Below are 27,478 nucleotides of genomic sequence, written 5' to 3'. Positions count from 1 at the left end.
GTTTTATCACCGAATGAATGAGAATGTGCGACAAACAAATTAAAAATATTCCAATGAAATGGCATACAACCATGTATAAACACAGCCCAGAAGAATTTCTCTCAAGCTGACAGAGCAGAAAAACAACCTCTGACGGGTCACAGGTTTACCAGTATTTTGACTCAGCAACGTCAAGCAAGAAACAAAAGAGTGACAAGTTGCTGACCTGTTCGATCATCATTTTTGTAACCATAGGAACTGCAACTTCTGAGTTCCCAACACACCTTTTAAAATTAACACCTTTGTAAAAAGTTTAAATTTTCTTGCAAAAGTGTTGCTTGTTAACAGCACTCAAAAGATAAATTCAAACATGGGGTGAACTGCAGTGGGAAACGTTTTGTGCCTTTGTTTATCTAGCTGGCAACATCCTGCTGTTTCCAACCCCTAGAATAGAAAAGTAGATTAGATGGCTCCTGCAAAATGTTTGCACAAGTAGCTGCATTTCTTACGTAATGCTGGAAAGCTTCATTTTTTTATTGATAAGAGCAAATATAGGGTTGGGAAAACAATTCAGAAGGCTATGATGAGTGGCAGCAGCCCTAGAACTATATGCACTGCTAGTACAAGGGTTTTTTAGTGTGTTCAAACATCTTTGCCACAGCAATTTGCACCAGCAGGCTTGTATTTACTCTTCGCATGCAACAGAAGAACATTTATTTGCAAATTTCACCACAAAGGAAGAGCTGAAGACCACTTCAGAATCAGAATCAGAATCAGAAAAGCTTTATTGCCAAGTACGTTTTTGGACATACAAGGAATTTGTTTTGGCGTAGTCGGTGCAATACAATACAAATTAATCAGTATAAACATATCTACAATATAATATAAATATATGTGCACAGTTTTAAGTGAGTGAGAGTAAATATAGAGCAGTATAAGATGCAAGAGCAATACAACAGTGCAGATGATCATTGTGCAAGTAAAGCAGGAGTCCAAGCTGAGCGTTAATGTAACACATAGAGTTACAGGTTACAGGTGTCCTGTCAGCAAAAAAAGGGGGGGTGTGGGGGAAAGGGACAGTGTCAGGGTGGTTTCCGGGCTTTGTTAACCAGGCTGGTGGCAGATGGGAAAAAACTGTTCTTGTGGCGTGAGGTTTTGGTCCGGATGGACCGCAGCCTCCTGCCAGAGGGGAGAGTCTCAAAGAGTCTGTGACCGGGGTGGGAGGGATCAGCCAGAATCTTCCCTGCCCGCTTCAGGGTCCTGGAGGTGTACAGTTCCTGGAGCGACAGTAGACTGCAGCCAATCACCTTCTCAGCAGACCGAATGACACGCTGCAGCCTGCCCTTATCCTTGGCTGTAGCAGCGGCGTACCAGATGGTGATGGAGGAGGTGAGGATGGACTCAATGATGGCTGTGTAGAAGTGCACCATCATAGTCTTTGGCAGGTTGAATTTCTTCAGCTGCTGCAGGAAGAACATCCTCTGCTGGGCTTTCTTGATGAGGGAGCTGATGTTTGGCTCCCACTTGAGATCCTGGGAGATGATGGTTCCCAGGAAGCAGAAAGATTCCACAGTGTCAATTGTGGAGTCACAGAGGGTGATGGGGGCAGGTGGGGCTGGGTTCTGCCTGAAGTTCACAACCATTTCCACTGTCTTTAGAGCGTTGAGCTCAAGGTTGTTCTGGCTGCACCAGTCCAACAGATGGTCCACCTCCCATCTGTACGCGGACTCATCACCATCAGAGATGAGTCCGATCAGGGTGGTGTCGTCCGCAAACTTCTGATGCTTGACAGACTGGTGACTGGAGGTGCAGCTGTTGGTGTACAGGGAGAAGAGCAGAGGAGAGAGAACACAGCCTTGGGGGGAACCGGTGCTGATGGCCAGGGAGTCAGAGACGTGCTTCCCCAGCCTCACGCGCTGCTTCCTGTCAGACAGGAAGTCAGTGATCCACCTGCAGGTGGAGTCGGGCACACTCAACTGGGAGAGCTTCTCCTGGAGCAGAACTGGGACGATGGTGTTGAAGGCAGAGGTGAAATCCACAAACAGGATCCTGGCGTAGGTTCCTGTGGAGTCCAGGTGCCTTAAGGTGACACCATGATTGTTGGCATTAGTGAAGGCCAGAAGCCAAACTTAGTGCAGGGGTTCCCAAAGTGGGGGTTGGGACCCCGTGATGTGACCACCGAGGTGCGTGGAGGGCCCAATGGGACAAAATTAAAAATTAAATAAATTTACTGAGAAATGTCCCATTAAATAATTAAATAATATATGATGAAATTAAGTAATCAAATGTCAAAAATCAAATGTTTAAAAAAAGAAATTCACTCAAAAAAAAGATAATTATTTCTATATTTTATAATCTGCAATGACTATAGACCTGTTGCCCTGACATCCCACATCATGAAGGTCCTAGAGAGACTCCTGTTGGCCCACCTGAGTAAGCAAACAGTAAACCATCAGGACCCCCTTCAGTTTGCTTATCTCTGTGGAGTTGGAGTTGAAGATGCCATCATATACCTGCTTCAACAAACCCACTGTCATCTGGACAAAGCCAGCAGCACTGTGAGGATCGTGTTCTTTGATTTCTCCAGTGCATTTAATACAATCCAACCTGATTTTCTTTGTCAGAAACTCCAGAAGACTCAGGTGGAGGCCTCAACAATCTCCTGGATCAAAGACTACCTGACAAACAGACCACAGTTTGTGAGACTGAAGGGTTATGAGTCTAACCAGGTAGTCAGCAGCACAGGAGCACCACAGGGGACTGTACTCTCACCATTCCTTTTCACTCTGTACACCTCAGACTTCCAGTACAAGACAGACTCCTGTCATCTGCAGAAATACTCGGATGATTCTGCAGTCGTGGGGTGGATCAGATATGGACAAGAAGCTGAGTACAGGAAGGTGGTGGACCGCTTTGTGGCATGGTGTGGAAACAATCATCTCATTTTGAACGTGACTAAAACAAAGGAGATTATTGTAGATTTTAAGAGAAACAGGAATAAGTCAAAAACTATTTCTATCATGGGAGAAGAAGTGGAGGTGGTGGAGGAGTATAAATACCTCGGTGTTCACCTGGACAACAGACTAGAGTGGAGATGCAACTGTGAAGCCATCTACAAGAAGGGACAGAGCAGACTGTCTGCTGGGGAAGCAGCATCAGAGCCAGGGACTTAAAGAAGCTCAACAAGCTGATAAAAAAGGCTGGATCTGTTCTGGGGACTCCTCTGGAACCTCTGGAGATCATTGTGGAAAGAAGGATTCTTCATAAAATGAAGAGCATTATGGAGAACCCTGAGCATCCTCTTCATGAGACTGTCCTACAACAACAGAGTGTCTTCAGTCAGAGGCTTCTTCAGATCTGCTGTAAGACGGAGCGCTACAGGAGATCCTTCCTGCCCACAGCCATCAGCATCTACAACGGCTCTTTGAGGAAACCTTCATAATATGAGCTATAACAGCATTTAATTTCCGTTTGGGATTAATAAAGTATTTTTGAATTGAATTGAATTGAAATAAATGTAGTGTTTGCAAATTATATGCACATTCAGGGGCACGCCAGTCTCTGGCACTAGTATTTTGGGGGTCACAGGCTGAAACGTTTGGGAACCCCTGACCTAGTAGACTCTTTTCCCCAATAAAAACTAAACTAAAATATTCCTCTTAATTTAATTACATTCTGCAGAAACTAGCACAGCCAGTTGCAGTCTAAACACGTTTCCAAATCTCTCTGTGTTTCTAGTGTGGCATTATAAAATTTACAAAAAAGTGTCAGTAACCCAAATAATGTTTTGTGGGGTCAATCATATCTTAACTTGTAACTAGCAAGGATTTCTTTATCATCCTTGTTTCCAATTAAACATTTGTGGCATATCAGAAGAAAATTCTTTAAGGTGTCCTTCAGAAAGAAGTTCTCGCTGTTCTCCTGAACAACAACAAGAGCTGGCATAAAATGAGAAAACAGACTAAACAGACAACCTTCCAGACTATCTGGCACAACTGTGGACAAGGTCTCCTTCTGCTTTATCAGAGGTTTATCAGTCTGGAGCTTAAAAAAGCTCCAGGCAGGTTTCATCTCAAGTCACACAACTTTAAGTCTTCTAAATCTTGGCTACAACCTTGCCAACACGTAGACTAAGAATCAATTAAATAGGCTGTACAGGAGATTCACACAGCTTTACTTTTCGATAATAATAGGGGGCTAATCTTTACTTAAAACTGTTTAGGTACTGCCATGAATAATTCAGTAGTCTTGGTAATTAAAGGCTTGGGTTATCCCTCAAAATAATGACTTTTTATTTCAGCATTTTACTTTACTGATCTAGCAACTCACAAACAACAAGAATACTTGACTTTATAACACAAAACTCAAGAAGTGGTCCTCCATGACAGAACAGTTGCAGATCAAAATAAATACAGATAAAGCAACAATCAATCAGTATGTTTCTAAACTCATAATTAATCATGCTACATAACTGATTCCAATATTGACTAAACTGATCTTGAATATAATTATTTCCATCATCTAGCAGTTGCAGACAAGCCTGCTGTCCCCCAATCAACCCTGACCACTGATTTGTTTTATTCTGTTCAATAAGGGCCTTAAAACAGTAAACACATCATTGCAGCATTGCATGTTCTTTCACAAACTTTTTGCTTTGAGATAAAGGTTAGGGACATATGCTTTGATTTATGAATTGGGTTAATTTTGTATTTTTTGAAGGGGTTCAAAACTACTGCCTCTATCAAAAAACCTGCAGCCATTTTTTCTTATATGGTCAAATTAATAACATTTAATTTCTTTTTCTGAAACAAATTTTGCAGATATGAGTTTCTGTTTAGTACAGTTTTAATACAGAAGCAAAATCAGGAACTCAAACCTCATAGAGAACCAGAACTCAATATCGGTCTAAGAAAGTCTGACTGGTGCATCCACACTAATAATTAATATAATCTTACTGTACCTTTACAGAATAGAAACACAGAAACGTCAGCACCTCCTGGTGAGATCCCTCCTGACTCCCAGCAGTCTTCTCCACCAAACAGATCAGCCTATGTCCTCTGAAGACTTCCCATTCAGCTTTCTCCTCCTGCTTTATATACAACTGGAGAGAAGACCAGTCTGAGCTACAGACTGATTCATCATCCTAAACCCAAGACCCGTAATTATTATTCCTTCATTCCTCAGCCTGTCCCACCTGCAAAACCTGTCATTAGATGAGAGGGTGATGGTTCTGGGCACGATGTCGGTTCACCAAACTTATTGTCCATGTCCTCCACTCACCCTGAGCACACAGCAAACTCCTGTCCAACTTAAAATTAAAGGTTTTAAGGAATGACTTCAGCTCAGTGAACCCCTCACTTCTACCCCGAGGCCAGGTCTGAGATCAGCAGTCCAGGTAGCAAGAGCCACAGAATATGCACTAATATGTACCACCACACCTTGCTTTAGCTACTTTAAAACATGGACAGGTAGAAATATATGGCTTAAAGACACCATTTTAAATGTTTAATAGGACATTTTCAGAAGAAAGCAACATGTATAAGCTGGAAAAACATGGAGTTGTAAAACTAGTACATTTAAATACTTCTTGACAGTCAAAAAACTCTTCAGAACATTTTTCAAAGATAAATTCAAGTCTAGTGTGAAAACCTGGCAAGAGAGGCACATGCACCACCTAGATTTATCGTCCCTCTATCTCACCAGAGATAAAATATTATAAAAAAATAAAAAACCTTTTATGTTATCACCCTTCCATTATCTATATCCGCTCATCCTAATAGTCATGTTTTTGGATTGTGGGAGAAAGCGGGAGTACCCGATGAGAACTCCTGCATGCACAAGGAGAACATGTAAACTCTGTGCCAAAGACCCCAGGCTGGGATTTGCACCCAGAACCTTTGTGCTGCGAGGCAATAGTGCAAACCACTGCGGCACCAAGCAGCTCTTATTGTTATTGTTCAAGTTTAATTTTGACTTTGAATAATTAATAAAAACATTTTATGTAATTTAATATATTTAAATAAATTAGTTTTTATTAAAAATAACAGGATAATATTTCTTATTTTTAGATATATTGGTTTGTTGATTAAGTTAAAAGTAAAAAAATAAAACAAAACTATTAATTTTATACCACAAAATAACGTGCATACAAAGAACATATTTAGCTCTTTTTTACTTGAACAATCTGCTTCAGTTTGTTATTAAGGTGGATGACATCATCACCATTATTATCTACCTGCCACCAAGCCCTGACTCATTTGCAGAACTCTTGAAAAACTGGGAGAATTATGTTGTATTTCTTAAGCTCATTATCATACAGCTCCTGCTTCTGAGAGAAAAGGTGTAGCTGTCAGAACTGGGCCATCACCTAACCCCACTGGACTCCCTCACTAACTGTCCACATGACGAGAGGACGTCGAGCTCTAAATCCGACGTCTCTGTCTGCAGTACACAAGCCCTGCAGGGAACTGTTTTGGTCCCTTTTTCTTCTACATTTACACCACAGGCCTCATTCTAAACAAAGCCATCTGCAAAATATCATATAGCCATGCCAGTGTTTGCTTCATCCCAGACGAGGACGACGCGACACTTTGCAGAGAATACTTCGTGGAGTTGTGCCAGTTAAACCACTTCCAAATAAATGCACAAAAAAATTGTTGATGGATTCAATGAGGTGCAGTTACACAACACTGGCGCGAGTAAACGGCAAGAGAACAGATTTCGAAAAGGGAAAGTTAAACAAGTTCCTGGGTGTCCATCTGATGTCACGCCAATGTAATTCTATAGGAGGGTTAACAGCAGACTCTACCTGCTGAGGAGACTCAGGTCTTCTGTGCAGAGGAGCACCACTAAACACTATGTTTGGCTCTGTAGCATAAACTATTTTCTAGGAAATAACAAATCAGCATATTATAGCTATATATACTGCTCAAAAAAATAAAGGGAACACTTAAACAACACAATATAACTCCAAGTAAATCAAACTTCTGTGAAATCAAACTGTCCACTTAGGAAGCAACACTGATTGACAATCAATTTCACATGATGTTGTGCAAATGGAAAAGACAACAGGAGGAAATCTTTGGTGATTAGCAAGACACACTCAATAAAGAAGGGGTTCTGCAGGTGGGGACCACAGACCACTTCTCAGTACCTAAGATTTCTGGCTGATCTTTTGGTCACTTTTGAATATTGGTGGTGCTTTCACACACGTGGTAGCTTGAGAGGGACTCTACAACCCACACAAGTAGCGCAGGTAGTGCAGCTCATCCAGGATGGCACATCAATGAGAGCTGTGGCAGGAAGGTTTGCTGTGTCTGTCAGCATAGTGTCCAGAGCCTGGAGGCGCTACCAGGAGACATGGTGGAGGAGGCCGTAGGAGGGCAACAACCCAGCAGCAGGACCGCTACCTCCACCTTTGTACAAGGAGGAACAGGAGGAGCACTGCCAGAGCCCTGCAAAATGACCTCCAGCAGGCCACAAATGTGCATGTGTCTGCACAAACGGTTAGAAACTGACTCCATGAGGGTGGTATGAGGGCCCGACGTCCACAAATGGGGGTTGCAGGACACTTGGCATTTGCCAGAGAACACCAGGATTGGCAAATTCACCACTGGCATCCTGTGCTCTTCACAGATGAAAGCAGGTTCACAATGAGCACATGTGACAGACGTGACAGAGTCTGGAGACACCGTGGAGAACAATCTGCTGCCTGCAACATCCTTCAGCATGACCAGTTTGGCAGTGGGCCAGTAATGGTGTGGGGTGGCATTTCTTTGGAGGGCCGTGCGCTCGCCAGAGATCCTCAGACCCTTTGTGAGACCATATTCTGGTGCGGTTGGCCCTGGGTTCCTCCTAATGCAGGACAATGCTAGACCTCATGTGGCTGGAGTGTGTCAGCAGTTCCTGCAAGATGAAGACATTGAAGCTATGGACTGGCCCGCCCGTTCCCCAGACCTGAATCCGATTGAGCACATCTGGGACATCATGTCTCGCTCCATCCACCAACGTCACGTTGCACCACAGACTGTCCAGGAGTTGGGAGTCCAGGTCTGGGAGGAGATCCCTCAGGAGACCATCCGCCGTCTCATCAGGAGCATGCCCAGGTGTTGTAGGGAGGTCATACAGGAACGTGGAGGCCACACACAATACTGAGCCTCATTTTGACTTGTTTTAAGGACATTACATCAAAGTTGGATCAGCCTGTAGTGTGTTTTTCCACTTTAATTTTGTGTGTGACTCCAAATCCAGGCCTCCATTGGTTAATAAATTTGATTTCCATTGATGATTTTTGTGTGATTTTGATGTCAGCACATTCAACTTTATACAGAACAAAGTATTCAATGAGAATATTTCATTCAGTCAGATCTAGGATGTGTTATTTGAGTGTTCCTTTATTTTTTTAGAAACAGTGTATATTACTGGCATCCAGAGTTTAAATGCATTGCATCTGACATATTATAGTGTTTCGAACATCGAACCCAAGCAGTTCTATGTGATGTTAAATACATTGCTATTGGGAGGACAATTATATTTTGATATATATTGTGTGTCAACTGTTTAAATGCACTGGACAGTATTCTTTCTTTTTTTTTTTACAGTATTTAATTCAAAGTCAATCCTGTATTTTTACATGCATTTAAACAAATGTGTACTTTATGTTTTTGAGTGTTATTTCATTTTATTCTGGTGGCATGTTGTTTCGACTGCATGTGTATAATTCTGTTTACTGTCTGCTGTTTATGTATTTTGTATTTCTCTTCAAAACCGCCTGTTTTCGGTTTTGTGCACTTCTATGTATCCCAATTCAGCGGAAATAAACTGAATGTCCCTTGCGAGGAGCAAATACATTGTTATTCTACTCCATTTTACATGGATGTTTTTATGTTATCTATATATTTGATTCAATACCAAAAGCGTCAGAGTGAGTAACTGGAAGATCTATGCGATTTTTGTTTTTTATCTGAACACTCACTGGCTTTCAGAAAAACTTCCTTATTTACAGCAACAAAAAAAAAATCATAATGATATACAAGTAATAGAACTGATGATGCTTTGTTATGCTAACTCCAAATCAACACCTTTGGTTTAGCTACGGTCCTGTATTTATACGTTACGTGGGTATATTATCCCTACCGGGTTAGCATATAATAAAAACGTATTAATAAATTAGCAATGAGCTCGAGTCAGGACCATTGAACCCCGGTTCTCCTTCTTTAGCCCTGATGATCGTTAGCTTACCCGGTGGTGATGATGGTGTCACAGGCTTTGACGTCAACTCCACTCAACTGCAGCGTCCCTCCGGCACTGACACGCCAAACATCCACAGTCACGTTAGAAAAAGGCCCAGCCACGTACCATTTCATTCACTTCATTCCGTCTCTTTCCCCTCTCTCTCTCTGCTGACCTCTGTTTGCAATAGATCCAACATAGCAAACGCCACTGGAGGATGTGGTGATAGGTGCAGTTTCCGTGGTGACGTCGATAGTTGGATTTTGAAGGGGCTGTGTCGCCCTCAAATGGTTAAAAGAAGATACTGCAATAGTGTATTTTGTTGGTGCTTTCCCTCACATCCTATAAGTTTGATAAATGCTGCTCTCATTTGGGTTTACCTTATCTTTGAGATTATACTCATAGGCTTGATCATGTTAGGTTGCTTAAACATTCCATCTTGAACAGTTAAATGCAGTATATTACACAAAACTATTTGCTTACCCATCCAAATCATTGAATTCCGATGTCTCATGGGGTGAAGTGTATAAAATCCAGCACCTAGTCAGGCAGAAATCTACAAATATTAGTGATAGAATGAGTCACTGATAGGAGCTCAGTGAATTCCTGCATGAAAGGATGCTACATGTTCAATTCAATTCAATTCAATTCAAAAATACTTTATTAATCCCAAAGGGAAATTAAATGTTGTTATAGCTCATATTATGAAGGTTTCCTCAAAGAGCCGTTGTAGATGCTGATGGCTGTGGGCAGGAAGGATCTCCTGTAGCGCTCCGTCTTACAGCAGATCTGAAGAAGCCTCTGACTGAAGACACTCTGTTGCTGTAGGACAGTCTCATGAAGAGGATGCTCAGGGTTCTCCATAATGTTTTTAATTTTATGAAGAATCCGTCTTTCCACAATGATCTCCAGAGGTTCCAGAGGAGTCCCCAGAACAGATCCAGCCTTCTTTATCAGCTTGTTGAGCTTTTTTAAGTCCCTGGCTCTGATGCTGCTTCCCCAGCAGATGATGGTAGAAGAGATCACACTCTCCACAACAGACTTATGGAAGATATGCAGCATCTTGCTGCAAACACCAAAGGACCTAAGCTTCCTCAAGAAGTACAGTCTGCTCTGTCCCTTCTTGTAGATGGCTTCACAGTTGCATCTCCACTCTAGTCTGTTGTCCAGGTGAACATCGAGGTATTTATACTCCTCCACCCCCTCCACTTCTTCTCCCATGATAGAAATAGTTTTTGACTTATTCCTGTTTCTCTTCAAATCTACAATCATCTCCTTTGTTTTAGTACCGTTTAGTAACTGAATCTATTGAAGAATGTGTTCAGTTCATTGGCCAGACCTGTCCAGACCTCCATCGGTCTGATCATCCCTCTGCTTGAAGCCTGTGATCTTCTTCATCCCTGTCCACACATCTCTGATATTGGTTTGCTGGAGCTTGGTCTCCAGCTTCTTCTTGTACACCTCCTTGCTGTCTCTTATCTTGACTTTAAGTTGCTTCTGTATACTCCTCAATAATTCTCTGTCTCCCTCTCTGAAGGCTCTTTTTTTCTTGTTAAGCAGGTTCTTCAGGTCATTGGTGATCCAAGGTTTGTTATTGGGGAAGCATTTCATGGTTCTGGTGGGGATGATGTTATCCACACAGAAGTTTATATAGTCGGTTACACACTCAGTCATGGCATTGATGTCCTCTCCATGTGGCTGGCACAGTGCGTCCCAGTCTGTAGCCTCAAAGCAACCTTGCAGAGCTTCTTCAGCTTCCTGTGACCATTTTCTCACAGTCCTCTTTATTACAGGTTGCCTCTGAACAAGGGGCTTATATTTCGAGCAGAGAAAAACAAGATTGTGATCTGATTTGCCTAGCGGAGGTCTTGCTATAGAGATGTATGAGTCCTTGACATTTGCATAAAACAAATCCAATGTTTTGTTTTCTCTGGTAGAGCAGCTGACAAACTGTTGAAACGTTGGAAGTGTAGCAGAGAGTGAAGCATGGTTAAAATCACCAGAAATTGCCACAAAAGCATTGGGGTTTTGTGTCTGTAGCTTAGCAACAACTGAGCTGATGGCATCACATGCAGTGTCGGCAACAGTGGAAGGAGGAACGTAAACTGTTGCCAAAATAACACTGGTGAACTCTCTGGGTAAATAATATGGACGAAAACTTACTGCCAACAGTTCAATATCTGGACTGCAGAGATGACACTTCACAGTTATATGTCCCGGATTACACCATCTGTTGTTTACAAGTACTGCCAGTCCACCTCCTTTACATTTGCCACTCCTCTTTAAATCTCTGTCTGTTCGTATGGTTAAAAAGCCCGGCAGAGAGACACTGGAGTCGGGGATATGATCCTGCAGCCATGTCTCAGTAAAACACATGATACTGCATGCCCGGTACTCTGGCTGGGTCCTTTGTAGGGCTTGGAGTTCATCCAACTTGTTTCCCAACGATCTCACATTGCCCATCATAATTGACAGAAGAGATGGTTTGAACTTCCTCCTTCTCTCTCTTCTCTTAGCTCCTGCTCTGCATCCACGGCGTCTCCTTTTCAACTCATCAGGGATTTGGGGTTGTAGTTGAAGTATTATTTGAGCTTTTGAGATATTAATCAGCTGCTCCCGATTGTAAGAAACAACCCCGTTGCCATGGCAATGCATCATAACAAATGTCCAAAAATAGAAAGTATTAAGAAAAATCTTCCAAGCTGCACAGTATTCGACACCGGAGTGGACAGTTGTCCAAAAAAAATCAACTGTATCCACCACAAGAGGAATAGTTCCCAAAAAAGAATAAATCAGAATCAAAAGTAACAGAGCTACTCCAACCTGCCGCCACCTTAAGCGGCGCAATTCTAGAACATCTCAATTCAATTCTAGAAATATCTCCAGTCGTAAGATTTTTTCACTACTAAATATTCCACAGTCAGTTGCTAGTGGTAATATAACAAGGTGGAAGCAACTGATAAAAACAGCAAATTGGGTATGAAGAGGTAGAACATGTAAAAAATTGTGATTTATAGTAAATATACTATATAAAATCATGGTAAATAGTCCTTAAGAGTCCTGGAAATTAGACTTTAAAGGAAATTGGAAATTGGTACTGGCCAGAAAAAACCTGATTGGTACATCTCTTGCTGTTATGTAACACAAATTTGACAAAGAAAATGTCAGAAAAAGGTAATGAACTTTATTTGGGGTTAATCAGTTACTGATTGCAGGTGTACTGACTCATTTTTACACAAGTGGAGGTTCATGCTGAAAAAAGCCACATCCTCAGTTGTAAGTGGGTCTATGCACTTATGCAAACACACAATTTTAGATTATTTTTTTGTGTTTTGCGAAAATAATTTCACATTTGTCAGTTGAATTGTGCAAGATATTTATCACATTAAAGTTGGACAAAGTTACGATATTATTTGTCTTGGTCTCTTTCTTTCCATCACAAAAACCTGTCTTTTTAACAGCAGTGTGTCCAGACTTTTTTAAACCACTGCATCCACTGACCCTCCTCTATAAGTATTCAAACCATCTCAGTCCTTCTCCTCAGACATTTTCCCAAAACTGCTAAACCTAAACTTGGATATGAACATCTTCAATCACTGCCAATGAAAATCTGAACAGGTTCAGCATCTATTCTGTTTTGGGGTACACTCTGATTCACACATCATTACAGTTCTCATTGTCATCCTGTAAAATGTTGCTTTTGCTGCAACAGCTATCCTTCTTTCATGAATTCCCCCTGATACTCATCTATTCACTCCACCCTTGCTTGTGCTCTTTTCTTCACCTCTTAAGTGCTTTGCCTGTATCTTTAGAAGATGGTCCCATGTGCTTGAACTGATCTACCTACAGTACCTGTATGTCTTGTAACCTCGCTATTCTAACGTCTTCCTCTTATTCACATAAATGCACTGTCTTGGCTCTACTGAATTTTAGTTAGCAAAAAGCAACATGCCCTCAATCAATTTAAAGGTTAAAATATACATATAATCCGGTCTCGACCAGGTCTAAAAATGACTTTAATCTAGCCTTAATTGTAACAAATGTTAACCACTGTATACTGAATAAAGTGTGGTAAATATGGAGATACCAGTGAGAAAATAAAGGACAACAGGGTAAGTTTGTGGATGTTGTGAAATGGCAAAAGCAGTCATCAAATATTACAGAGATAAAATATCACTACTACAGCAGAGAAAAAGAAGGGCTCGTCCGGGATTTGAACCCGGGACCTCTCGCACCCAAAGCGAGAATCATACCCCTAGACCAACGAGCCATACCAAGTAGCTCTCGCCAAACCCTTTAAAACAATTAACCCAAAGATATGTGGCATATCAAGGGTGTGGATGACGTGTGCGGAATAAAAATATACAACAACAAAACTAGACCTATTATTTTTGGTTTTTTGTATTGAAAACATAAAATTATTAATAAATGAATTACGTAATATACCTTCAATATATATAAAAAAAAAGTTATTTAGAAAATAATCAACATCCTCCGATGACGTATGTCGTGAGGCGGAAGTTGTGTTAATTACGGAAGTGAACTGGGACAGTAGTCCTGTTGTTGTAGAAGCTGACTGTAGCGATCACATTCGGGACTCTTTTTACAGCGTTCGCGTTTCATTTATTTTGCTGTATGTAGGTTTCTGGCAGCTTCAGGTTCTCTAGTCGACCAGGTAAGAATAGAGAAACACGTAGTTTCTTTTCTCCAATAGTTTCTTTTCTGGTTAAACCGTTGATAAAGTTGACGCTAGCTAAGTTAGCACGGCTAACGCGACGTCTCTCGGAAATATTGATCACCTCCTCCTCAGGGACGCGGGTCGATGCAGAGCAGAGCGAAACGTATCTTTATGGCCACCCCATTGTTGTGTCATTGTGCCAGCAGGTTTCCAGAAGAGGTGAAAGGAAGTAGAAAAAAAACGTCCTAACAGTTTGAATTTTCTTGTGGAAAGTTGTATAACTAACGAAGCTTTTTTTCTGACCAGATATCTTTACTTTTCTGATTCAAATCAAAATGTAATGTGGATGGTTGCTTATAATTCAGAATATTATATGTATATATAGCAACAATCAGTTGTTAGTAGTGTTCGGATTAAAACCCATCTATGATTTGCAATTTACTTGTAATGTAGATAACACCACCTTATGTTAAAGGAATACTAACAAGTTATTTCAGTTATAATTCGATTTAAATTGACCTTTTTTGGTGAGTTTTTTTTAATACAACAATACTTTATTTTGAACTACTTCATTGTGGGATTAAGCCAATATAAATTGTGTAAACAAGCACAGTAAATTGAGGCTAATAAATGCATCAAAGCATCATCAAAGTTAACAATATCACACTTTTTTTTATATAGAGAAATGTTATGTTATCATACTTAGTTGTGGTTTAAGGAAATAAAGGACTACAGTGTTGCTCAGTGTTCAAAAGTTCTCTTTTTAGATGAAAATGTGAAATACTCATTTGGAAATGTAGATCCCAGAGCCTGGAATTGAGAGGCACAGAATACAAGTTGCCTGAGGTCAAGTGTGAAGTTTCCACAGTCAGTGAAGGTTTTGGGAGCTATGTCATCTGGTGGTGTTGATCCAGTAACATTTTAGAGCTTTCCCTTTCCTGGCCCCAGCCCACACTGTGTGGTAGTCACATATTGTTTAATGACCATGGTATAGCTCTGTTTGACTGGTTGGGAAACAAGCCTGACCTAAACCCTGTAGAGAATCTATGGAGTGTTGTGTCAAGGAAGAAGATAAGAGACTCCAGAACCAACAGCAGCAAGCTGGACTTCCTAAATACAGCAGCACAGCCACGGGGTGACTGCCTCTATGTCATGCTACATTTGTGCTGTAGATAATCCTAAATAAATATATTGTTTGTTTGAGAGATGCTTGATTAAATTTGCTTGTACACAAAATATTCAGCTAAATATTTTGTGGGGGATTCCAGCACATTCTCAGGACAGAAGTGAATTTGTAGTTTCCAATGAGTTGTTAATTAAATGCACAAGCAACTTCGGTTTCCTGTTGTTGATGTGGAAAATGAACGATAATACTTTGAGCACACCCAAAAATTATGAAGCTCCTCACTCTTGTTCTAAGCCTGAGCCCTGCAACCCTACAGAGGAAGCCTATTATAGCCACTTGTTTCCTGGATTTGGTTCTCTTCTGTGAAGGCTGGAACATAGACCAGTGAATTGATCTATGTATCCATTTCCCGCTCTGTTCTACCATCAATATGGTACAAAACATCAAGATACTTGAACTCCTTCCCCTGAGGCGGCATTTCTAACCTGGAGGGAGCAGTCCACCTTTTTCCGTGGCCTCAGATTTAGAGCAGCCAGAGTTCACTGCCAAAACCATACAAACCACAAATAGTCAAAACATGTGTCTTATTCAAAGACTGCTGTTAATGTTTCGTGGCTTGGTTGCTCCCCTGCTCCTTTTATCTGCGCTACGCCCTTTTACACTAAAGTTTTAACAACTGGCCGCCCCTTTGAGCAATCCAGAGTGTAAAGGCTGCACCTACTGATGACAGATTCAGAACATGACATGATTCTGAGTGAACACGCGGAGGGTATGGTCTCATGTCAAGTCTTCATTGGTAACTTGGAAAGTCTATATTCACAGAAAATTCACTTCACAAGGAGATTTTTGTTTTTCATCTCTAGATACAAAAAAAAAATTCCTGAGTTTGGTCTCTTTAGGGTATTTGTCAAGTGAAGGACACTCTTTCTTTCACTTCAGCATCCTCACAATCTTCTACAGGTGCATTATTGAGAGCCTGCTGACGCGTTGTATCATAGTGTGGTACGGGAACTGCACCAATCTGCCATTCCCAACACCCTCTGTAGTGCTTTCTGGCTCAGAGGCCATCACTGGCAGCCCCCCCTTCCAGGACATTTACCGTAGCCGGTGTCTGCGTAAAAACATGCAGCATCATTAAAGACCACACTCACCTAGCAAAAGGACTTTTCCATCTGCTACCTTCTGGCAGGCAGTACAGGTGCCTGCCAGCACGCACAAAAAGACTTAAAGACAGTTATTATGCACAAGCTATCAGACTACTGAACTCTGGACAATAGTACTGCACCTAACCACATTTGTGACACTTTTTTAGCTTATTGTTGCTGCAGGATGTGTATCTTTTTATAGCATGTCATTAGTACTTTTGTTTTTATATTGAGTTGAACAGTTCTTCTTATCCCAAACATTTCATTGCATTGTTGACTGTGTGTTAACCTGCATATTACAAATAAACCAATACAATACAATTAGGATCGCCATGACAACTGTGATTCCATTAATTGTGCAGATCTGCTTTAAAATATTGGTCTTGCATTCAGGTGAAAATGAAGCAGTGCTTACGCTAAAGATCTCTGTGGATGACTTGCATGAATGAGCAAGCACTTTATCATCAAGTCAACAATGTCATGATGACTAAGTGTTAGAAAGATAACAGCAGCAAGACAAAAGCACAAAACGTTTTCTAAAACAGTCAATAAGGGGTCAGATTAACCTCTACTACATTCACATGAAAGCATTGTTGTTATATATATATACACAAAGGTTACGCGAGCTTTCTGGTTTTTTTTGGTTACTTTTTAAGCGAGGATTTAATCTAAAATTTGACAATGTGTCAGGCTTTGACTATATATGATGTGAACCAGTTTTCGGTGCATATTTAACCATGTCGTGCATTTGCCCTGTTTCTCCAGTCCGTCTGGTTGAGCTGTTTGTTGTGATGGCGGATCATCAGGATCTCAGTCAGCAGCCGGAGCAGCAAGTCCGCGCTCTGACCAAAAAGGGCAGCCTAGTGGAGGTCAACGATGACGTGCCGCTGCGACGCTACTTCCGCTCCGGCATGGAAATGATCCGAATGGCCCACATCTACACGGAGGAGGGCAACATCGAACACGCCTTCGTGCTTTACAATAAATATATTACGTGAGTTTATTTCTTAAGTTGTGTTGCATAAACCCCATTTAACATGTCTCTGGATGTTGTTGTGGTTTTACTTAAGAAGCATGTTTAACTGATGATGTTCATCAGAATCCTATGTGGGTTTTTTTTAAGGCTTTTTATTGAAAAACTTCCCAAACATCGGGATTACAAGACAGCAAACATTCCTGAGAAAAAGGACACACTAAAGGTTCCCCAAACAGCTTTGTGCTTTAACATATATATCAGATTGTTTGCGTCTTTGTTTTGGAAAACTCAGAGCCTAACTTCGTGATTCCTCAACAGAAACTCAAGGAGGTGGCGTTTCCTCAAGCAGAGGTTCTTAAACAAGCGCTTTTAAAAAGATTTGAACAAGAATATGCGCAGTATCTTGTCAAAAAGGTAAGCTCGGTTTGTCCTATCTCCACAGACTCCTTTTTACAGTGTCCTACAAAAGTATTAATTTGTCTTACTTTACTAATTTCTGCTTTTTACATTTTATCAGGTTACAGTTGTGTATTTTAATGGAGTTTTAAGACTAACACAAAGGAGTGTATACCTGTGAAAAGGAAGGAAAGGGATATATGTTTTTTGGTTGGGGCCCAATGCACATCACTTCTTTCAGATTTTAATTAATAGGAAATGGAAAAATAAGTATAGTTTTTTCCACTTCAGTTTTGTGGGATGCTTTTCTTCAGCAACGAAGGGAAGTCGGTCAGAGTTGTTGGGAAAATAATCAGGATAAATACAGGGCAGAAACCTGTTAGAGGCTGTCTTAAGCTCCTTTTCAATTGCTGGGACTTTTACCTGGGTTTTTTTAATTGTTTCGACATAATTGTACCCGAGTAATTTCAATTTCCTGGATCCACACCTTCCTGGATCAAAGGTCATGGTCTGGGGTAAGACTTTGAGATTACCCCTGGTAATGTGTTCTGACTTCTGCTCGCCGCCCATATTTAAGATCTGGATGCTGTTGTTGGTTTCTAAGATGTCTTCTAGGTGATCGCCTGCCTTATGTCCTTTGCAGATCGCTGGGTTTTAATTAATATGCAGTACAACACCACAAGCAAAAAGCTAGTTTTCCATCTTGTTCTGTGAATAAATGGTGGGATAAGGGCTTCTTGAATGGGCTCTGCTTGTTTGGCCTTGTTTTTTGTTTACTACTGCCACCTTCTGGACTGGAGGTGTAGTGCATTTTTCTTCACAACGTCCCCCATACATCATTAGGCTGATTTAAATAAATGTTCCCTGGCCTTTTAGAGAAGTGGATACAGAAAGCACACAAATGAACAGGGATTCCAAGGTATTAAAATTCCAGAGCTTTCGGTGGGAAAGGGGCTAAAGAGTTGAGACTGGGGTGGATGTTCACCTTTCAACGGGATAGTCCTGAATACACGGCCAGAGCTACAAGGGCATTGTTCAGATCAAAACTTATTCATGTGTTAAAGTGGAAGATTGATTTTCTTTCCCCATTGAATCGATATTCCCCATTCCCCAGTTATAGTTCAAACCTCCATCAAATTAAGAATCTGTGGTAAGTCGCTTCTTAGAGATACTGTACGTACACTCTGAGTTTGAGAAGAATGGACAAAAACCTCCATCTGTAGATGTGTGAGGCTGTTAAAAACAAACCCAAAAAGACTTATGAATTCAACGGAGGAGCACATTATGTTAAGAGATTGAAAGTAATTGAAACATCTCTAAACACAAACTGTTGGAGAGACCTGGAACAGACCGTTTACTTAGCTTTGGTGTGTTGTATCTGCAGAAAGCAGAGGAGGAGGCCCTGGCGCGGGAGCAGTCCAAGCAGCGAGCGCTGGACGCCGAGCGGGAGCGCGTGGCCGAGATGCAGCGGCGACAGCGGGAGCAGGAGCAGTTCAGTGCCTTCGAGGAGATGATCCGCCGCCAGGAGCTCGAGAAGGAACGTCAGCGAGTGCTCCTGGAATTTGCCACTCCGGCCACGCCTTCCTCTGACACTCCCCTCATTCCTGGTATCCAGGGCCCGCCATTGGTACCCCCCACAACCCCCCTGAACCTCGGGGATCTGTCCGGCACTAACGACTATCAGGACCCTCGGTCTACTGCTACCCCAGACACACCTGCAACAGGCCCACCCAGCTTTGACCGCTCGCTAAAACCTGGGTCTCTGGTCAGCCCAGTTAACAACAGTGAGTCAATGTTTTCTTTTTCACAAGGGGACCGGCCCTCAGAAGATTAAGATGCTGCCCTGGTCCTGTGTTTGAGTATTCATTCCTATGAGCAAATTTCTTTCCTCCCGACCTACTTTATTTCCTGTTTTCACCATACGTCGTCTCCAAGCATCTCGGGAGCCCGACTTTTCCTTTCAGCTTCTGTTATCCTCCTCTGCATGTTTTTTGCAGATACGATGGTGGATGCCCTTCGGCAGCTGGCCGTTCCTGCTGAGCTGTGCCGGAGCTTCCTGAGGCTGGCCGAGGCCAACACGAGCCGAGCTGTAGAAACATGTGGCATCCTGTGTGGAAAACTGGTAAGTCTTTGGAACAGAGCAGCCGACACAACTTATAAATGAAATAAGATAAGAGGTTTTCCTCATACTTCTCAATTGGGAACTTAGATCATCTCTGAGCTGAGCCTGACACGGTTAAAGACAATGATGCAGAGCTAGAAATGTACTCATTTTAAAAGTTCATGGGAAATCCACTTAAAGGGCCTGGCAAAAGTTTTCATAGCTGTTAAACTTTTTTGTCATGTTACAACCACAGACCTTAATATATTTTGCAATTTTATGTGATCAACCAGCACAACATTGTTCATAAATGTGACGTAGAAGGAAAATGATGCACGGTTGTTGAAAATGTTGTTGAATTAGAAATCTGAGAGGTTTGGCATGTTTCATTCAACTTTCTTTATACTGTTACCCCTATTAAAAATCCAGAGCCTTTAGAAGTCAGATAATTCTCTAAACATACCACCCCTATGGTGATGCATGGTGGTGGCTGCATCATGCTTCGGAGATGTTGTTCTTCAACAGAAACTGGGACTTTGTTCGGAGTTGATGGGATGGAAAGAGATAAAAACACAACTTGGAGGCTGGTAAAGAACTGAGACTAGGGCGGAGGTTCACCTTCTAGCAGAACAATGACCTTAAACATGCAAATGCACACCACACTTTTCAGATTTTTATTAGTAAAAAATGTTGCAAACCGTGTATCATTTTCCGTCCTCTTCAGAATTATGCATCACTCAATGTGGGTCTATCACATAAAATCCAAGGTATAGTATAAATTAAAGTTTCTGGTTATTACTTATCAAAATGTGAAATGTTTCTGGGTGCATGAATACTTTGGCAAGCCACTCTACATTTCACCCCAGAGGGTGTCAGTGAATTTCCTCATTGTCCTTGAACTGCTGATTATGTTTAAAGTATTTCCCTCTTTCTGGTTAGTTGTAATACTCGTTTTTCCTTTCTACAAGCATGACTAACCATTTTTGCTATTACTGTACAGCTGAGTGTTCATTTTGCTCAGTCATGGTGCTTGGATGATGTTTTGGCATTAAAAACCTGGATTGTTTCAGCGTGGCACTCTTTTTGTTTGTTCCAGACCAGGAATGCATTTACTGTGACTCACGTTATCGTCCCGAAGCAGTGCGGTGGGCCGGACTATTGTGACACTGAAAACGAGGAAGAACTTTTCCTCATTCAGGATCAGTATGACCTCATCACACTGGGATGGATTCATGTGAGTAAAGGGAAGCAACTTTTGATAACGTTTTGTCTGTGAAACAGAAATTTCCAAAAACCATCTGAAGCTGCTCAGCTCTTCTGATTTGAGCTGGCATCCAGGTCTTCTGAGTGGTGAAGCCTCAGTGAGTCTCTGATTACTGATGCAGTTCAGCCCTAATGAAAATAAATTTCAGTTGGAGCATGGGTCGTTGGAAGAACCCGTTGAACAGAGAATTTAATACACTGTACTCTTCCTTCCTTCCTTCCTGCCTTCCTGCCTGCCTGCTTTCCTTCCTCCCTGCCTTATTTTCTGCCTTCCTTCCTTCCTGCCTTCCTTCCTTCTGTCCTAACTTGCTTCTTTCCTCCCTGCCTTCCTTCCTTTCTTTCTACATGCCTTCCTTCCTTCCGTCCTAACTTGCTTCCTTCTTCCCTGCCTTCCTTCCTTCCTTTCTTTCTTCTTGCCTTCCTTCCATCCTAACTTGCTTCCTTCCTTCCTCCCTGCCTTCCTTCCTTTCTTTCTTCATGCCTTCCTTCCTTCTGTCCTAACTTGCTTCCTTCCTTCCTGCCTTCCTTCACTTCCTGCCTTCCTTAACTTTCATTCTTCCTTCCTTCTTTAACTTCCTTCCTCCCTCTTTTAAAGATACTTCTAGACAAAGGGCTAAAAGGACTAAGATTTCTGGAAATTTAATTCTGGAAAAGTCTTTAGTTTAGAGATGAAAAATGTGTAAAAAATCTGACTGTTCAACAATTTCCAACTCTTGTTTTTTTCTGACATTTTTATACAAGAAGAGAGTTTCATTTTGGTCTTACTTCATCCAAAAGAAGGGGACAACAGGCAAGGTCTCTTTAATTCAGAAAAATTGAATTTAACATTTTTTTTTATGATCAGCTGAAACATGTAGATAAAAATCTTTGAATGAATGAGAGCTACCACCCTCCTGCGGGGTGCTAGCAGGGAAGCATCCAGTTACAATCCATCTGTGGGTTTTTTTTCTCCTCCAAGAGATTTTGCTTCCTCATCATTCTGTCCAAGAACATTGCCATTAATAAAGAGTATGATTAACACATCCTCCAAGAGGAACTTCTATCAACAATCTAGAAGCAGTTTGGTGGTCTGTGGATTTTCCAGGATGATGGATTTGACAGGGAAAAAGTTTGAAACATTGAAATGTTTGTCCCGTGGTCAGGATCTGAGGTACACTGAGAATGTGAGGTCAGTTCTAAAAGTAAGCAATAAACACATCTAAGCACTCGGAAGACAAGAATGGGTCACCATCAGCGGGAATTTGGTCCAGACATCAATATCCAGCATGTCAGACGGAATTAATTCAAGTTCCTTTTTTACAAATTTATCTTTTTTTTTTTTTTAGCACCAACTTACAACAAAGTCTCCCAACCGGATGAACAGATTCAGGCTGAGTTACATACATTCCAATTCATTCCCAGTTTATTGTAGAGTGAGGTAAAATCCAGTTTATAAACCAAGATCACTTTCCACCTAAAAAAGTTCAGCCGACTGCATTGAGCCATTGACTTTGCAGCAATCCCTCCACCAGAGTGAGCAGAACGATGAAGTCAGAACTGTGTATATGTGGACATATTTACTGCATATGATGTATTCATTATGTACTAAATACTTTTAAAAGTATGTTAATTTTACAGCATTCTAATGTCATTCTTCTAAAGCGGTGTATTCGGTTTTTTATTAAGTTGACAATAACAGGAATATTACTTTGCGTTTCCCAGACTCACCCCACACAGACCGCCTTCCTGTCCAGCGTCGACCTCCACACACACTGCTCCTACCAGATCATGCTGCCCGAGTCCATCGCCATCGTCTGCTCACCTAAATTTAACGAGTGAGTCGCAAAACCTGGAGAAATGTCTGTCCACATATGTCTTGTGGATTTCTCCATGCTTCCAAACTCTGCTCTGAGCTTGTCCGATTGTTTTCTCTGTCAGGATCGGCTACTTCAGGCTAACTGATCGAGGTACAGATGAGATCTCTTCGTGTAAACAGAAGGGGTTCCACCCTCACAGCAAAGATCCGCCTCTCTTCACAGTGAGTATAAAAAGTCTGGGTGGGAGTAATAATAACTAATATTCAGATCTGTTTCTATGAGAAACTGCCGAGGTTATAGAGCGCCTTAACATGGAAAGAAACATGCAAAATACAAAACACCTGGAAAATATTTGCATATTAAATCCTGTTTCTCCTAGATAATTAACTGTTTTGGCTAAAAACTCTGGAAGGATTGCTTGAATTTGGCTTTTATCCAGTATTTTGGATGGTTTATATAATCTTTTCAATGATTGTAGTGTAGGATTTCCAGCTGGTAAGGCAACAATTTATATGCAAGAGAGTCTTTAAAACCTCAGTATTTAAACTGTCCATTATGTCTGATACTCACCAGATTACATTTATTGCTATTTACAAGTGATTAATATGTACGTTGTTAATCTGTTATTACACTTAACACGTGATCATGTAAATAAATACACTATTTATTGCAGTAACCTTATCTCTCACTGAAAAATACAGGAAAATACAACCCTTAATGTGAGTATGTTCATTCAGTGGGATAAAATAAATCTCACATTAGGAAACTATTATTTATTTATTTTTATATAAATGACTGGTATCGCCGTTATTCACGTTCTAACAATTACCATGACATGTGTCTGAAATCCTTTTTAAGCTTCTAATTTTTACATGTAATATAAATTTAATTTGACAAAAAGGCCAATTTCTATAAGTCACTCTTCAAAATGTGAAAGACAAAAGAACATGCCATTATATTGCCACTGTGTACAATCAGAATCAGAATCAGAAAAGCTTTATTGCCAAGTACGTTTTTGGACATACAAGGAATTTGTTTTGGCATAGTCGGTGCAATACAGTACAAATTAAACAGTATAAACATATCTACAATATAATATAAATATATGTGCACAGTTTTAAGTGAGTGAGAGTAAATATAGAGCAGTATAAGATGCAAGAGCAATACAACAGTGCAGGTGATCATTGTGCAAGTAAAGCAGGAGTCCAAGCTGAGCGTTAATGTAACTCATAGAGTTGCAGGTTACAGGTGTCCTGTCAGCAAAAAAAGGGGGGTGTGGGTGAAAGGGACAGTGTCAGTGTGGTTTCCGGGCTTTGTTAACCAGGCTGGTGGCAGATGGGAAAAAACTGTTCTTGTGGCGTGAGGTTTTGGTCCGGATGGACCGCAGCCTCCTGCCAGAGGGGAGAGTCTCAAAGAGTCTGTGACCGGGGTGGGAGGGATCAGCCAGAATCTTCCCTGCCCGCTTCAGGGTCCTGGAGGTGTACAGTTCCTGGAGCGACAGTAGACTGCAGCCAATCACCTTCTCAGCAGACCAAATAACACGCTGCAGCCTGCCCTTATCCTTGGCTGTAGCAGCGGCGTACCAGATGGTGATGGAGGAGGTGAGGATGGACTCAATGATGGCTGTGTAGAAGTGCACCATCATAGTCTTTGGCAGGTTGAATTTCTTCAGCTGCTGCAGGAAGAACATCCTCTGCTGGGCTTTCTTGATGAGGGAGCTGATGTTTGGCTCCCACTTGAGATCCTGGGAGATGATGGTTCCCAGGAAGCGGAAAGATTCCACAGTGTCAATTGTGGAGTCACAGAGGGTGATGGGGGCAGGTGGGGCTGGGTTCTGCCTGAAGTTCACAACCATCTCCACTGTCTTTAGAGCGTTGAGCTCAAGGCTGTTCTGGCTGCACCAGTCCAACAGATGGTCCACCTCCCATCTGTATGCGGACTCGTCACCATCAGAGATGAGTCCGATCAGGGTGGTGTCGTCCGCAAACTTCAGAAGCTTGACAGACTGGTGACTGGAGGTGCAGCTGTTGGTGTAAAGGGAGAAGAGCAGAGGAGAGAGAACACAGCCTTGGGGGGAACCGGTGCTGATGGTCAGGGAGTCAGAGACGTGCTTCCCCAGCCTCACGCGCTGCTTCCTGTCAGACAGGAAGTCAGTGATCCACCTGCAGGTGGAGTCGGGCACACTCAGCTGGGAGAGCTTCTCCTGTAGCAGAACTGGGACGATGGTGTTGAAGGCAGAGCTGAAATCCACAAACAGGATCCTGGCGTAGGTTCCTGTGGAGTCCAGGTGCCGGAGGATGAAGTGAAGTGAAGGGCTAGGTTGACTAGGGAGGTAAAGAAAAACAAAGCTTAAGGTACGTAAACTGCAGCAAAGAATCGCTATGATGACAACTAGAGGCTATGCCAACCCTTTGTTCGCAAGGCATGGTGGGAAAAAGCCTTTTCTGTCGTTCTATCACAAACAAACAGGTGGAGTTTGCTAAACTCCAATGGGACTGCGTGTCTTGGTCAGCTGAGACTAAGATTTAGCTTTTCTTCATGCTCATTTCCATTGGCCCTGGGAACCTTGCTAGAGTGCGTTGTATCATAAGCTCTTTGAAATACCAGGACTTCTTTAGATAAAAAATAAATAAATCAGTTGGATTCTAACCATAAAACTAGAAACAAATTATTTGTACTCAGATAATAAAGCAAAAGAAAACACAAACATAGGGACAAAAGCAACACAGAAAGGATTTACCAGGCACAAATTCATCCTTGTTCCAGATCTGTCCCCAGACCTCAAACCTGTAGAGAACATCTGGGGTGAGCAGAAGAAAAGAGAAGGACCCATGACTCTGGGTTGTCCAAACAGAAATGGTCAAAGGTCCTCTCTCTCTAAGATCCAACCTTGTGAAATGTCATAGAGGAAAAGTATTACCTGCAGGGGTGTCAATAAATGTCGCACTGATTATTTTGTTTTAAGAAACCCTGGTAGGTGACTTATTTCCCCACTAACTAAATGTAGTCACTTAAAAATAGGTTCACTTTTATATATTTGTGTTTGATTGTGCTACTGCTTCTTACACATATCTTTACCAGGGTTACTAATAATTGTGGAGGGAGCTGCAGATGTACAAAAGTATCATCAGCATGCATGTAATAAACAATTGAGGAATCAATCTGGTATGCTAGAATTATCAAACTGGTTTTCTATTGGGTTGCACAATGGCGCAGTTGGCGATGTTGCCTTGCAGCAGGAAGGTTGTGGGTTTGGATATTGTTTCTCTGTTTTCATATTTATTTTTTCTGATGTTTGTGATGTTTTGTGATGGACTAGCATCCTGTTCAGGGTGTACCTCGCCTCTTACCCAATGACTGCTGGGGATAGACACTGACCCCCACCCGATGACCCTGCATGGATTAAACGGGAATAGAAAATGGATGGTTGCTGTTACTCTGAAATTTCTTCATCTAGTTCACTGTGTTTCTGCTTATTGGGTTACATTTTGTAAAATGCTGTTTCAGTGGATTTCTTCAGGGCAGAAAACATGGCCTCTGCTATAACATTCTCATCCAGGAGCTGTTTTTAAAACGTGGAAAAATGTTGCAGATTTCTTAGACACATTAAAACAACACTCAGGAAAACAGACAAACTTAGACAAAAAAACTCTTAAAGCAGAACTGCTGTTTTCCGTGTATTTTAAGCAGCTGTGTAATTTAAACGTGTTTCTTTTTTTCAGCACGCAGGACATGTGAGCATCACGGAGGACCCTGTGTGCATGATGGACCTGCGGTGATCTTCTGTTTCCAACCGAACACTCAAGGACTGTTTTATCTCAGTGAACGTTTTACTGGAAGAAAAGAAAAGCATAAAACACTCATTTTATTTTCTGGACGGTACTGAAGGTCGATCACGTTTACCGTTTATATAGACTTGTGTTGTACTCAAGAAGTACTATGTTGGAAATGTTTCAGGTTTTATTTTTACTCTGTAAGATGAAAAATTCACATATTATTGCACTTTCCAAGCAAGCCAACTGCTATCAGACCCATGGACTCCTGAACCGCTTGTTTTTCCATACTTCTGTTTTTGTTCCTCAAGTTGTTTATTACATCTCTGTTCTGCTTTTTTCTTTGAGTCATAAATCAACATGTTTGTCAGTGACAGCTGACAGATGAGAGTTTCATCCTACCTGCCAGATAAAGTGCCAAGGATGTGAACATGCAAATGTTGTTGAGTGTTGTTTTTTTTTTTTCCCCTGCTGTACAATCTGTGTGAAGCTAGAGTCTAACTGGTCCAAACTCTTCTGGGTTTTTGTTTATTAGCTTTGGAAGTGCTATAACTAATAAGAAGGAAGCCAGCATCAACTCAGGTACACAGGCAGTGTTGTGGTTCCTGCTCGGTATTCTAATTTCCCTTCATTCACCAAATTAAGAATTTGGTTTAAATTCCTGTTTATGGCGCGATAATCTTTTTAATTATTTCCTTATTCTTTCCATGTGTTTTTGGAGAAATGGGTATAGAAGATGTATAATTTGTTCCATGTGTCAGAGGACGTGTGCAACAGGCGATCCGAATGTGACTTCAGCTACACATCATCATATGGTGGTGTGAAAAAGTACACTCACCGGCCACTTTCTTAGGTACACCTTGCTAGTACCGGGTTGGACCCCCTTTTGCCTTCAGAACTGCCTTAATCCTTGGTGGCATAGATTCAACAAGGTACTGGAAACATTCCTCAGAGAGTTTGGTCCATATTGACATGACAGCATCACACAAATGATGCAGATTTGTTAGCTGAACA

At 41.5% G+C, this 27,478-nt stretch overlaps 2 protein-coding genes and 1 non-coding gene across 4 annotated transcripts in view; 1 reads left to right on the top strand and 2 right to left on the bottom strand.

Moving 5' to 3' along the window:
- Nucleotides 1-9,439, bottom strand: part of slc39a14 (solute carrier family 39 member 14) — a 38,507-nt gene extending 29,068 nt beyond the window's left edge. Inside the window, exon 1 of one of the 2 annotated variants that reach the window (XM_047381758.1) lies at nucleotides 9,220-9,439. The gene's annotated coding sequence lies outside the window, so the exon portion shown is untranslated. Of the gene's footprint in view, nucleotides 1-4,939; nucleotides 5,067-9,219 lie in introns of those variants that run through there. The other variant, XM_047381759.1, reaches the window with a different exon arrangement.
- Nucleotides 9,440-13,408: 3,969 nt separating this feature from the next.
- On the bottom strand, nucleotides 13,409-13,480 carry trnap-ugg. The gene has a single exon. It is a non-coding gene; the product is annotated as a tRNA-Pro (tRNA).
- Nucleotides 13,481-13,749: 269 nt separating this feature from the next.
- LOC124877222 (STAM-binding protein-like A) lies at nucleotides 13,750-26,902 on the top strand. The gene is made up of 10 exons (XM_047380292.1): nucleotides 13,750-13,885; nucleotides 16,925-17,153; nucleotides 17,283-17,358; nucleotides 17,454-17,549; nucleotides 18,916-19,315; nucleotides 19,529-19,653; nucleotides 20,729-20,866; nucleotides 22,597-22,709; nucleotides 22,813-22,912; nucleotides 26,414-26,902. The coding sequence occupies exons 2-10, from the start codon at nucleotides 16,951-16,953 to the stop codon at nucleotides 26,468-26,470; spliced, it is 1,308 nt and encodes a 435-aa protein (XP_047236248.1). The 5' UTR covers nucleotides 13,750-13,885; nucleotides 16,925-16,950; the 3' UTR covers nucleotides 26,471-26,902.
- Nucleotides 26,903-27,478: the final 576 nt, after the last annotated feature.

The sequence above is a fragment of the Girardinichthys multiradiatus genome, chromosome 12, assembly GCF_021462225.1.
Source record: "Girardinichthys multiradiatus isolate DD_20200921_A chromosome 12, DD_fGirMul_XY1, whole genome shotgun sequence".
NCBI classification, from domain to species: domain Eukaryota; kingdom Metazoa; phylum Chordata; class Actinopteri; order Cyprinodontiformes; family Goodeidae; genus Girardinichthys; species Girardinichthys multiradiatus.
This window is presented reverse-complemented; position numbering and strand designations above follow the sequence as displayed.

Excerpts from the sequence above, each read along its gene's own strand:
- LOC124877222 (XM_047380292.1), top strand. The coding sequence starts at position 16,951 with ATGGCGGATCATCAGGATCTCAGTCAGCAGCCGGAGCAGCAAGTCCGC. Across the intron at positions 19,316-19,528 it reads GGTCAGCCCAGTTAACAACA|ATACGATGGTGGATGCCCTT; the intron begins GTGAGTCAATGT and ends TGTTTTTTGCAG. Across the intron at positions 22,710-22,812 it reads TGCTCACCTAAATTTAACGA|GATCGGCTACTTCAGGCTAA; the intron begins GTGAGTCGCAAA and ends TTTCTCTGTCAG.